At 39.8% G+C, this 14,360-nt stretch overlaps 1 protein-coding gene across 1 annotated transcript in view; it reads right to left on the bottom strand.

The window, feature by feature from the left end:
• Positions 1 to 4,313: 4,313 nt before the first annotated feature.
• The window catches only part of LOC126636231 (vesicle-associated membrane protein 2-like), a 51,220-nt gene continuing 41,173 nt past the window's right edge, over positions 4,314 to 14,360 (bottom strand). Inside the window, exon 5 of the mRNA XM_050308209.1 lies at positions 4,314 to 13,345. Coding sequence (XP_050164166.1) covers positions 13,329 to 13,345 — 17 coding nt within the window. The 3' untranslated portion in view covers positions 4,314 to 13,328. The remainder of the gene's footprint in view (positions 13,346 to 14,360) is intronic.

Raw genomic sequence — 14,360 nt, 5'->3', positions numbered from 1 at the left:
CACTGTGCCCTCCAGACACAGCCACTGCTAGTGAAATGAATGCACTCCATTGTTTCCAACTTACACTTAATGCTGTACTAGCAGTCCACTACAATCATACTGAAGCAATAGAAGACCTAGTATGACTAATGTATTGCACATACAAACAATTATGTTGCTATTTGCATGCTCTAATAGCTTTATCTGAGATAAAGCCTCAGTTCCACTTATATAATCAAGATTGTTTTTGTTGTTGTCAGTGGCATCAGTGGAGTTAAAACTTTATAACACCAAAAATATTTTGCAGATAGAGTATACTGCAAGGTGGAGAAGCAAAGGCATAGCAGGAATTAGTTTCATAGCCCCTTGTTAAGAGAACTGAGTGTGAAAGTTGAGCACGCTTGTGTGTGAAGTTAAACTACCAAGCCTTGATGGCCAAACTAGACACAAATCCCATTATTTTCAGACCCCTGTTCTCATCTCATCACTATTATTATCATAATCACGGATGATAGTCTTTGCAGCACGCCAACATTTAGTATTTTTAAAGCTTTTTGGTTTTAAGTCCAGGACATAGCACAGTTCATTCATTAGTATTGGCATTACTATGGCCACTACTGTATAGTATTCTATAGTAGTGGCATGTCAGTATCTGCAGCTGGACGTGATTACACTGTGAGAATTTGGGCACCATCAGAGAAGATGTAATTGTGGTGGGACGGTTGTTTCAAACGTCCTCCTGCAGCACAGCAAGGGGTGTGGGAGAACCCTGCAGAGCTGCCTGAAGAACTCTTTGTTCTCCCTTCAGTTCTAGTTTACTGACTTTGGAGAAACCAGTTATTAAAAAGGAAGGTAAGGAATGTTCTTAAATGAGTCATGTTTGTTCTGTGACTGTCAGACTACATCTGTAACTGGTTCAGTAGCTCTGTTCAGCTGGTGAGGTCATTCCCATGCTGCACATGACACAGGGAGCCTTTGCACAGACAGCTGCAGGCAACATGCTTCACACTGGCTCCTGACTTAAGAGATATTCTATGAAGGGATCAACAGGTACTTCTCCACATTGATGCAGCATTATCTGATGCTTGCAAGAGTACAAGACAGACCTAAACACATAAGAAAGCCTTTCATTTGTAGACAAAGGTGCATTTATATAATATACTTGTTTTTAAAGAAGAGCTGAAAGATTTTATTAATGACAAATGAGAAAACATAATCAGTCCAGCCTGAGCAAAACCAAAACAGAGAATGTCAATATGTAGGAAGCAGCCCTGGAAGCATCAGGATAATGCAAATACCTTGATGGTGTAGTCAAAGTGTGCAACCGTTATGGCTAGACACAAATCTTCTGATTACTTTCTTCCACAGAGCAAGTGGGAAACTTAAGAGTTAAATAAAATTACTTGAGAAGTAGATAAGAGGGAGAACAATATTTCATTCAGCATCATGAAACAGAGAACAAGTGGGATGAAGCAGAGAGGAAGAATGAGACAATGCCAAATCCACAAAGACAAATGCTGTTCAGTTTGAAAACACTTTAGAAATTTGAAGCCTGGGCTGAAATAACTGATGTACAGGAGATGAAAAAGAGGACTGAAAAACTGTTAAAAGAAAGCCAGTACAGCAGAATGGCTAACCCAAGGGATGGACAATGCAGTTTAATCAGATAAACTGTGACCAAATTTAATTTGCATTTGAGATGGAGTCTGACCCTATTATTTTATGTTGGCATCATTTGTCAGATAAATTCACTGGAAGGTGACTGACAGTGCCCATGCTGTCACAGCCCAGTGCTGCTGCATCGACCGCCACCGTGGGACACTCCCCAGGCTGGGCACTGTGGGGTGGCTGTAGCCTGGCTGACCGGACACCTCCCGAGCCTGGCACAGAGTCACTTCAGGGCACTGCAGCAGGCAGGGGGCTGCACTGCTGGACAGCTAAAACCAGAAAACACCTAGCTCTTTGTTGTTTGGGTTTTTTTTCCTCCATTAAGATAGTTTTAAAAGCAAGAAGATTTATTTTTAAATGTTTATTTATCTATGGGATAAATAAATATATATATTTATCTGTGGGTTTTCTCTTCTCTAGCTTTCTGGGATCATTAGGAAGTTTAACAAAGCCTGTGTTGCTGCAGGGCTTTATGATGCTGGCAACATCTTTGATCTCTTTCAGTGCACTGTCATGGATTACTACAGATTATATCACAGAGGCTTGCACTCTATAGTATTGGGAAGTGTTTCCAGCTCCTGGTGAAGCTGGACTATGGAGCAGGTGTTTTCTAGGCTAAGCCAGAGAATATGTAAATAACTGGATGTTGTGTTGTACAACTTCTAGTAAAAATAACAACCTGCCAGTTATTAGATAAGTACTAGAAGGCAAATTATCAAACCTCCTGACAACATTCAACAGAGTAAATCTGCATTATGGCCAACAGAAATTACAAATGCCAGGCTTTACTTGTCTTTGTAAAGCAGTCAGCTAACAGCTGTTAAATTATAATTAGACTGTGCAGACGATAAGGGAGAAGGCAAAGGTGTTATTTCTGCAGAATCGTCCTAAAAGCTGCCTTAAAAGTGCAATAACTCAGTGCTTTTGGTGCCAGGAAATTCCCATAGTAAAATATATTTAATATGTCTACGACATCATGGTAAGAGCTTTTGATGGTAGCTGCTTAAACCACAGGTGGTGTTACAAGATTATGTTCCTCTAGATTGGAATCACTTGGGAAAGCAAAAAAAAGATGATTTGGCTCTACAATAATTATGACCACTGCCTCACTCTCTCATATAGAGCTCTAAGCAGTCTCAAGATTAACAGCTTTTCATCTCAGATTGCAGTTCTGGCCATCTTTAGTCATGTGAGATTTTTTTTTTTAATTTTAGAATTGTCAGGAGGACTTAAAAGTGTCTTATTCATTCACTTATCTCCAAGTACTTCAGCTCACAAAGCAAAGTATATGGGCAGTCATTTCAAGGATTGTTTTGTCTTTGAACTACCTTCTGTTGACTTCCCAGAGTATATGCAGGTCCCAGAGCTCTTCACCCCACGTAACTTAATAATCCCTAAGAAACAGTTCTTCCTTTTGCTCCCTGAACTTCTGTGAATTATGTAAATCTGTCTGACCAGAATGAAAAATACATTAGATGTTTCATATAATCTTACTGATTATGCCATGCCCATTTATTCTCTCCATTACTTTACACATAATTTCATTTTCACACTGTTTTATCATTTGCTAGAATTCTTTGTGAGATCAAGACAGAAACTGGGATGTTTTGTTTCAATAAAACTGAGCTAACTACACAACCTGACTGTAAGAGTGCTAATGGAGCATTAGCCCATTGTGCTCTCTTAATAAGCCTCATTTTGGCTTTTATCATTCCCTGTGTTCTTCAATATCATGTTCATGTGCACCAGTCCACTTAATTCACTCTCTCAGTTCGTCCTTATTTGCTATTTCACATAGATCAGAATATGCACTGTATAAAGTCAGTGATTGCTTTGTCCCAGCTCCTCCTTATAGACTCAAAGTGTCCCCAATTTATTGCCACATGCACTGAGTTACCAAGGAAAAATCTATAATTTTGCTAATAAAGCACTGTCATACAAGAAGGCATCTTGACACAATACTGTGCCCTTTATGTGTTCTGGAATCACTTGCAACAGAATTGGAAGAGCTGTTGAATAATGCCCCGTATGCATGATGGTGCAGAGCTGCCTGGGAGTTGCTGTGATGCTGATGCATTTTAAAATGTAGGTGTAGCCACTAGCAGGGGGAGAAAAGCAGCTTCCAAGTCTTGTCCCTTCAAAGGATTTAATTACTTATTAGGAATAACCTTGGCAACAGTTACCCTGCCCCATTAATCCGTATACAAGTGGCCAGCACCAGCTGCTTCAAGGTAAGGCAGAAGTAACCCTGCAGGAGTCTGTATTCCTCTCACTGAAAATCCTTCTTGTCCAATGTACACCAAGCTTTTGAACTAACACTATGTCATGGCATTGAGCTCCCTGAGTTAACTGTGCCCTGTTAAAAGAAAAACATGATACCATTGAGAAAGTTAAGAATAAGGTGAAATGCACTAAACACATTCTTTCACCTGCTCCTCTTCACAATTCTGTGATGGTTGTACATTTTTGGACAGGGTTTGCTATTGTTTATACAAGAGAAGTGCATTTCTTTCTTTTCTATTAGACCAAACATATAAAAACTCAGTGTGAATTAGAAAATCTTCATTTCCAGAAGCCTCTAGCACTTAACACAGAGAGGGAATGAAAACTGAAGCTACTTAATTGTCCCTAATCTGTTTTGGGAACAGAACGATACGAAAACGAGCTTCTTAAAACAAGATTTATTGGCACAAACATACAAGTTACAAATGTCTATGATATTCTTGGAAAATATGTTCACCACTTCAAAAAAATCACTGTCCACAGAAAAGTACAGTAATATCAAACTTTGTAAGTCATCACAATTCTAGCATCAAAATGCATGCATTCATCATTTATAAATGAAATTCCACTGACCTCCAGGTAAAGCACTTTAAGAAATTTCCTGGTCTCCACAACATTATTTTTTCCTCCCCGGATTGCTCCAATAAGATGTAAATCGAATGTTTTCTGTAGAGGCACAAATCACAACTCCTTGCTCAGCACAGGTGTCTGAGGTGAGAGTCTGAGGTGAGAGATGCTGTTCTCAGCACAGACTTTCAGGTCCTTTCTGAGTGCATTACTACAGAGCTTAACACTACTGTGTGGCCTTTGAAAAAAATGCAATTAGAAATTTGGGGTTTTTAAAGGGCAACTGAAAACTTATTTCTCGCTATTCCTATTTCATGAAATAAAGCTTGAAGAATTACCAGGAAAGAGGTAGAAGAAAGGTTTTTGTTCTGCATTGCCATTCCATCAGCTTTTGAAAGAGGGGCGGCATTGCCGAGGTGACTTGTGAGGAGAAAGAGTAATCTCAGTACATCCTCTTCTTTCTTTGGTGCCAGTCTAGGTTTTGTCACTGACCTCAGAGAGTACAGAACAGGACTTACCAGATGTCCTGAATCTGTCCTGTTCTCAGCTTCAGTGTCAGAGAAGCAGGCTCACATACACAGAGGGGAGAGAATGCACTGATATCCTCAGTGTGATCAGATGGCTCAGTCCAACGTCAACAAGAAACAAAAGTTCTTGATGTCAATGAAAGTTCTTTGAAAAATGGGGTTGCACTTACTCCCACTAGATCTGAATTTGACTCTAATCAGTTCAGTGCACAACAGAAAAAAAGAGGTAAAAATACAAGCCACATACACTTATGAAGGTGACTACTGCACTTTTCTCACCATTGGGAAGGCTGAGAACATATTCAATGGCAGAATTTGCTGTGGAATCCCCAGCCTTGGAGATTTTCAAAACTCATCCAGACAAACCCTGTGCAACCTGATCCAACCTCAAAGGCGGCTCTGCTTTGAGCAGGACATTGGACCAGGCAAACTCCAGGGGTCTTTCTATACCAAATTTTTCTATCATTAAATGGAAAGGCTCTTCCCCTCCTGGATTAGGACAGCACTGATTCTATATCAGACCTGGATTTAGTAAGGCAAAATGAGGGTGTTTTTTAATTGTGTTAAACAGAGAATGGAAATTCACTATCTGCTTAAGCACATATGGAAGTCACTTCCAGAACAAGGCATGCTTTGCTCCTCACTCGAGGCTGGAAAGTGTGAAATACCACAGTGCTGAACTGATTACATAGCACCTCCAGAGGCTGCTCTTCTGTGTCAAGACTCAAGCATATCTCATTAAGGAAAATACTAATTAGCTGGCTATGAACTAATTTCCTGCAATACGTATAACAAGTTTATAATAAGAGTTCATATATTGCCACTTAGAAAACTTTTTATGCTGCAAAACAAACTAAAGGTTGCTCAGAGTACACACTGGCTGTGTTTAACCTCTTTCTCACTCAGGAAGAGAACGTATCACCTTTTTAGGCAAATGCCTGTCTATGTATATAAGCACTTCTTTCAGGAAGGGGGAGGAAAAAAGAACAGGAGTCATCAAAGAAAAATTTAACCTCTACAACAGTTGGTGTTTTCCCCCTCAGAATGTATTTTTGCAACAGACAAAGCATGTTTTCAAGTCCTGCTCATGAGTAGGCGGCACTAATTTCTAATCTTTCAGTGATGCTGATAAATGTAAAGTGACTAATATTTTACCACGTATGTGGTCGGGGGATGGAGGACTTCTCATTTACAAGACAAAATAACGATGTTTTTCATGACAAGTAGTGGGCTATCTGTAATCTTTTATTGTGCAGACCTGTGTCATAGCAACATTAGCATTTTATTGTTTGGGGAAAAAGCAAATGTAACACAGATTGAAGTTAGCATTTTTAATGAGAAAAAATATTCTTTCATCTATAATTAGGCTTTGGAAGCTAATTTATTTGACCATTTGTTTAGCTGCTAATTGCTTAAATAATAGTTAAGTGAAGTAATGGTTAAACTATATACTCATGGTCTTTACCATACATTTCTACTTTTATTCAGAATATTTTTTTCCCTTTAAGCTTCATGAAGGACTGAACTTGCATTATTTAGTAGCTTGCTAGTGGCATGGTAGACACACTGACCACCGAATTTTTGGTGTCAGCCAAGACTATTTTCATTAATAAAGAATTGTTGCAAACTTTCAGATCAATACTATAAAAATTAATAGCTAAACTTCTGAAAAAAAAGTTTATGCATTGTGCATCTATGAATTTGTAGCTCCATTACATGTAGTATCTCAATCATTGATCTTACAAAGAAAATAATTGCAGCTGCCATTATTTGCTGTGTCTTTAAACAAACCTGTAATGTATCAGGGGAAGAAACTGATTTAATTCTTCTAAACTTCTCCTTACAAAAAGCTCGGACCACCACCATGTGTTCACATATACATGACAGAAATGTAGTGGATTCACCAAAGTGATTTCCTGTCCTCTGCTTAGACCATTTATTGGTGGACAAGCATAGATACCAGAGTGGAATGAGGGAAAGCAAAATAAACATGCTGTGTCAAAAAGATTCCATTACAGAGACCAAACTGCTGTAGGACAGAGTGGGCACTCAGTGTGTATCGTTACTGCACCGAGTGCTCTGAAGTCCTGTTTGACTCAAGTCCTCAACCACTTGTGCAGTGCGTCTGTGGATGGCACTCTAAGCAAAATGGCATTCTCTGCAAAAATGTCAGATCATCCTTCCTGCATATATCTCCTGCATTTTCAAGAAAAAAGACTTAACCATCTATCATAGTTCATTTTTAAGTAGGTAAATTTACTTCAGTAGATGAGCACCGCTTAATTTTAACATACAAAAGGTGCTGTAACGTAGAGCCACTTATAAAAGGAGTTTACTGAACGTTGGCTATATTTCACTTAAACCATTTCTCAGTTTACTATATTGTCATTACTACACTATCCTTATTTGCTGTTTCCTCTCTTTCCAACAAAACTGATGAAATTATTGTTACAAGAAGTGTTAAATACATTTAATTAAAATTCCAGTGATACGATTTAAAGTAGTGGAGTAAAAGTGCTGTTGTTTCAAAGCCAGCAACCTTCTTCCGTATCACATAATTTTGAACCAAATTAAGACCCAGGAGCTGTATTCTGATTCCAGTGTTCTTGTCCAGAGTGTGGAGGCTGGTTTGAGGACAGCAGGGCATTACGAGGAAGAGATTCTGCTCCACTCAAGGTCTACCTGAGCTCAGACTGAGCTTAGCAATAAGAATATGGCAGAAGGCAGGGAGTCAACTGAGAGGGCAGAGCAATCCTGGCCCCAATATACCATGTTCCAAATACACTACACTCCAAACACATGAAGGCTTTCTAAGAGAACATAGAGAGGCTTGAAGAATAATGGAGAAAACAGACACTGTGAGAAGAGCTAAAGAATGGAGAAGGGTTTTTTCCTAATTGTCTTTGTTGTTTTATATGCTATTTTCTCTTTGAGAACAAGTACTTTGCCCTTTTAAACTTATAGCACATGGCTTCTTTGGTTGAATAGAGTGTTATGTATGAACCACGAGGCTGTATTCATGTTTTAAACCCGTACAGGTTATGGGTTTTGCTTTGGAGAGTTAGCAGATGTGATACAGTCATGACAGAATGAGGTTACTGCAGGAATGACTCATTGTTGAATAATCAAGTGTTTACTCCACCAAAACTGCATGTAACCAGACTGCCACAGTTTTTCTGCTTTATTGCAAGATGTAGCTTTTAAATGTCAATGCATCAGGAAGAAAGGTAAACTCCTTGGGTGGCTCAGATATCTCTTTATGCATGTGTTTAAAGGCAGAGAGTCTTATGGTTCTCAATGGAGAAAACAAGTTATTGAGCACATCAATTGTGACACATATTAATGAACTGAGGAAGGGAAGTCAACTGAAGAAGAAAACAAAATCATTTCCTGAAGTGGAATAGAGAAGTATTTCTGAAGGAGACGAGATGCAGAAAGAACAATTGATGTGAGGGTCTGGTTTGATTGTTTCATACATCCCAACCTAGTATTCCTCTTGAAAATAATGTTACAATTTGAGAAACCTTCAGCCAATCATTTCTTGAGCTCCAATTCATTTTTTTCAAACTACTTTCTTCAGCCTTTTTTGTTTTGCTTTTAAAGAAGGTAATTTGAGGGTGCTTGTGCTTTGTCTGGCATGAAAAAACACATGCTTAAATGTGTCTAGCAAGAGGGGCCTAAATAAAGTGAGAGGAAGAACTGGCTGGAAGAGCATCTCAGTCTTCTGACTACAGCGGGCCCAAAGGTTATGATCTGTTACGGGTCTAAAGTTCAAGTCAAGACAAAATCCAGATCAAAGAGACTTTGATCTCTTCGAAGCCTTTCTCCAATACTCACCGTGTACTTTGGGAGGGAGCCCAGTGCCTTATATGGCTGCTGGTTTAGCCTTCTTCCCTGTTTAAAGGGCAGGAGAAGCACAATTAAGATCTAAATCCTGGATCATACCCAAGTGCTCTCTAGTTTATTTGTGAAGGTCTGGCACTAACGTGCAATCAAGGTGCTATCATAAAAAAATAATAGATTATACATATTCCCACTCTGTGGATAACCTCCCATGGAATAGAGAAAAATTCACTCTGTAAAACATGAGAGTTGAGTAACATCTGAGCTTCTAAAAGTTCCTGAAATTTGAGTCTCCTGTGGTAGATGTACATCTCCAGTCTGCAGGTATGTTCTAATACAGATGTCAAGTCAGGAACTGGCTCTTAGGAGCTAAAATCCATTGTATTCAGACAAGAAGTAGTCCAGCTGTTCATAAAATTAAAGTTATGTGAAGCCCTGTCAGAGGAGCAGTGACAGAAATGAGACACAGAACTGGTAGAATTTCAAAAGGTCTTGCTACTCAGACAAAACCAGCAGATTGTGGCTGTTCTGATTCATTCTTTGCACAGTTAATACTGTCCTGTTCTTCCATCCTTGTGACTGTTTAAGTCACTTACTGCAGATCCCTATTTAAAAAGAAAAAAACTCAAGCAATTATTTTACTTGTCTGAACTGTTCCAGGGCTAACCTTATGCAGGTTCCAATAGAATGAAAGTGCCAGCTTTAAAAATACAACTGACTACATTTCTAAATCACTTCTTGCCTTACAGACCCTAGGTTACAGAATGTTTATCAGATCCTCCCATCCTCCTTCTAATAGTATTGGATTATGTTGGACTATGTTGGATTGACTGTGCTGTTACATAATGTTGTCAAGTGAAAATCAGGTCAAGTACCTCGTATGGGTTCCACAGTACATTCTCCTGCCAAGTTCTGTGTAGCAATGTCTGTAGGTTTAAAGCCACATCTCTGTTACTGCAAGGTAAGGTAAATTAGAGAGGTGTAATGCCCAAGCAGGACCTCACCAGTCTGTGCAGAGTGGGTGCAAACAGCACATCCTGGAGCTCAGATGCTGACGTAGGGTCATTGCCAAGCCACACAGCAGCCGTGGTGCAGGCACTGACCAGCTCCCAACCACCTCCTTTCAGCTCTGCTGTGTCTGAATGGCAGCTCATGCTGTACAGCATCCCAGATGTACAGCTGTGGCCCAGAAAGCACAGGGAGTGCTTCTTGTAAGGATGGAATATGCAAATCTGAAGCAATGTCTAACTCTGGCTAAAGCTATCAGAAGCATTGCTTCCAGTCTGGGAAGTCTTCAGTTCAGTCCCCAAAAGGGCACTCAGAAGCCAAGGGCCTTGTTATCCCCTGAGGGTTTGCTGATGAGTCACTAAAAGGAAGCCTTTTTGTGACCTTTTACCAGCCCAAGGTGAGAGCCTGGGCAGTTTTTAGTGATGAAGGGCAGCAGCTGAAATTCTACCCAGTAACTGAAATGCTGACTGAACAAGACTGAGCTAAACTTTTCATGGAAAATTTACTATTACAGGTAGGCAGTTGTCACTGCACAGAGATTTTAAATGCAGAGGCAGTGAGTGGAAAGCAATCAATCCTGGCTTCAGCACAAATAAGATCTCCAACTGTGTTTATATAGATTGTCCTCCACATCAGTCTACACATATGGGATGCTGTTGCACAACCTATGACCCTGAACAGTCCTGTATTACCGTGTGCTCCTTGGTGAACGTTTAACCCTCTGCAGGAGCAGTTCAGCTCTGGGTCTGTGTTTCAGGGAAGGGCACCCTTGTTCATGATCCCTGGTCTCAATCAGAAAGGTTACATGGTTTATCTTACCAATTGCAACCAACCACCACAGCACAACTAGTAGCAAACATTGAGCATCAACTTAAAAAGAGTTAAACATATTAATTTTGCATATTTCATTAGCACACAGGAGGAAATAGTCTCTTCACAAACAATTTACAACCCACCAGAGGGTAGGTTGCTTGACTGGATTCTTCCTTGCAAAGTCTCACTAACATTTAGGAGTCATCCCCATTAGTTAAAGTTTTGAGAGAGAAGGAGTACACGTCCCACAACCATCTCCACTCTCACATAAAGCTCCCACTTTGATCATTAACTTTCTTCATCTACATTAGCTAGGAGGAAGTAAGCTTTGCATCCTTGTAGCACTTTCACCACAATTTCATTTGGGAACTTTGCATCTTTGTAGCTAGAGGATTCAAACTCAGGAGGTGTATTTGCAGCCCTATCATCTCAGTAGTCAGTTCAGGCTCAGAGGAGAAGGAACATCTACCTTAAGGCTCTAAATCAGCATGAAACCTTACTGATTGTACCAACTTGGGTGAAAGCTGTCTTCATCTCATGAGTCCTTTCAGTAGAGAAGCCCTGGGAGGATTAAGCCATGCTTAACATGAGTATGGGTGGCAGGACTCACCCTTAGGAGAAAATTCTTTCATATCAGCTATCCAATTATCTTAGTAGTTTAAAAGGTTTCCTGAAGTTGGATGGCTTATTCCTTTTCCAGTGAAGGCTCAGTGATACACAGTACTCAGCTGTGTCACCTCAGGGAGCCAGGCCCTTCATGACAGCCAAGTTTTCTGTCTGTCCCATTGCAGAATTGCAGGATTTCAGAATTGTTTCTGTGCTCACCCAACTGAAGGACTGAAGTGAACAGGGCATACCAGGGAGTCCAGTGGCACATTAGTAACTTTGAACATTCACTTTCATTAAGACTGTGGCCACTTGCTACTTAATGATACAAAACAGTGCATGTGACTATGTAGTAATAAATACATAGGGAAAAATGCAACTGAAAGCTTTCAACTGATCATTACTTATTCTCTCTGCAAAATTCTGCTTAAGCACAATTTGTATATAGATTCACTGCAACAAACTGGTCTGGGTCTCCATTTTTTTAATCTAAAACCATGTCAAGAGAGAGACTCCAAGGTGGAAATATTTACACTACTATCACCATTTCTATTCCCTAATTAAATTGCAGACAAAAAACCTCCAAACCACCAAATTTTTTTTTTTAATTCTATGAATTATTTTTAGAAATTCTGAAGGAGTTACCCTAAAAAGACCCTTTCTGAATTGCCTGGCTCAAAATTTGATAATTCATTTTTAGTTTGGTTAACTATGATTAAGCTATTCAGTGTTTTAAAAAGACAAAACCCCAAGAAATTCACAAAAGCATACAAGAACTTTCTCTCAAGCCACAATATATTTCTTTTAGTTACATCAAATGTTAGTTTAAACTTATTGAGTATGATAGGTATTTCAGCTGAGCACTTTACAAAGATGACTATAGTTTATGAACTATACACACACACACAAAATCAATTTTTAAAAGCCTATTAACACCACCACTTTGAACAGTGTTTCTTTGCCTTCCTCTTCTCCAGGAAAGCTTTGCTAGGCACCTTCCCTTTCTCAGCCTCTCTCCACTATTCCCCCATACCTTCTTCTTCCTGATTTTTGAGTGATCCTCCCAGTGGGGACCATTCCTGCACACCAGTGCAGAGGTAGCTTCCTACAGCTGTGCTGGGAAGCCACAGACATCACCAAAGCTGTTCACGTGTTTAAGTCAGGGCCTAACTGTTGGGGTTTGGCATTCACAGGAGTCCCATGAAGCCTGACAAACAGTGCCTTGAGTTTTTAGCAAGAGCCTGTATCTTAGTCATTGATGATGCTTGTGTTACCAATTTTGCATTTCACTTGGCTTTGCCAAGATTGTACTAGCTAATGCTTTTTAGTTGTCATACAGTTTTCTTTCTGGCTTTCACACTGAGGCCATCTTGGTTGTCTGGAATACCATAAGGTGCTTTCCATAAGGAAAAATTTAAATCCATAGAAGATAATAAACTAGTCTTATTTATTTTCTTCAGGCAATGTTTTTAGACTTGGATACTACAACTAATCTCAAAAAATCTGTGTTTGGTTGGCTAAGTTGAAATATGATATCTTACATGAATACTTGCAGGTATCACACTCTTCAATGGGAGTAGCAGATACTTCCTCAAAAAGTTACATCTGACAATGGATTTTGCCATCCAACTTTAGGTGCTCAGATTGAGAAGGCCCTAATGTTTGTTGCAACCTTAGGTTTGGGTCCAATGCACCTGACAGTGTCCCTTTAAGCAGGAGCTTCCCCATAACTGTATTCTCTGATTCTGAGATGTTTTAGGATGCTTTTCCTATACTACAGTTTCTGAAGGTCAGTGCATACACATTTTAAGACACAGTGATAAGACAGTGTATGGAACTACTTGGCAGTATTTAGCTGGTACAGTTTCTTGTGGAAACAACAGAATTCCAAAATACACCACACTGAATGCTTATGGGTTATTACAAGCAAAAATCCCAAGACACCAGGAATTAAAAAGCGGAGTTCAACAAAGGAACACTGATATTGTCAGTTGATATGAACAAAGTTGTGCCAAGTCTTCCTTCTTTGTTTTTTCAAGTGGAGAAATAAACTGGGAAACAAAGCAGAAGGAAAGAAAGATTAAAAAAAAAAAAAAAAAAAGATAAAACCCAAGTTATTACAGAATTACTGTTGTGCTTTACAGAAGTGTGCGAAGTCAGAGAATTGCAAACATCTTTAGCAGATCTGAGTTAAAAGAGCGTGACACATCTTGCACACAGTATTCCTTCCTAGGGGAAATGGGGATGCTCCTCCCACGTCAAAAGGAGTTTGGAGGGAAAACTGGAATGGAAAGCAGGGGAGACTGTGGCTAAAAAGATAGAAGGGGCAAGGGCAGACAGTGATGTTAGCTGCCATCCTCAGCTCCAGCAACACCTGCAATCCCATGGGTTGTGTGCCTGCTTTTCCAGGGCCCCAGTCCCAGGATGGTGGGAAGCCCGGCTTGGGCCATTTCGCCACACATGGTATCTTGTTGCTGTGAGGAACGGCTCAGTTTATCTGCATCCACAGCCAGCCCTGCATGAAGGGTATGATCTTGTTCCCATTCAAATCAGGGACTGGAAAAGTCAGGCAGGCCTTGTCTCTGACAGCACTTGGATGCTTGATATCTATAGGATTTAAACATATACTTGAGGGCTACTGTAAATAAATACGGCATTGAGTTCAATACACAGGGTCCTTCCTGAAGCTGCAACCTTTAGGCACTATTACTGAAGAATCAAATGGACTGGAAAAAGAACTTGAGGTCCAAACACATTTAAATCTCACTGACCTTGCACTAGATCTCACTATGGTGAGCCATTACCTGGGTTTAATGATGTAACACTAAAGTATGTGACTAAATGCCCTAAACCCAAGTTGACCCACGTCAAACCTGCCGCTTCCTAACTTACCAGGACAGGCATCCAACATTTAAAACCAGGAGGGAAACTATATTATTACTTATATATAATTTCAGCCTTAGCTCCTAAGGAGAAATTATGAGCGATCTTGACTGTTTTTACTTTCTTAAGATACACACAATGCTCAGTGATGAGTATATACACAGCAATTAGTTCAATGGCTGC

The sequence above is a fragment of the Myiozetetes cayanensis genome, unplaced genomic scaffold, assembly GCF_022539395.1.
Source record: "Myiozetetes cayanensis isolate MyiCay16 unplaced genomic scaffold, myiCay2020 scf13, whole genome shotgun sequence".
Classification (NCBI taxonomy): domain Eukaryota; kingdom Metazoa; phylum Chordata; class Aves; order Passeriformes; family Tyrannidae; genus Myiozetetes; species Myiozetetes cayanensis.
Note: the sequence above shows the minus strand (reverse complement) of the source record. Positions and strands in the feature narration are given on the sequence as shown.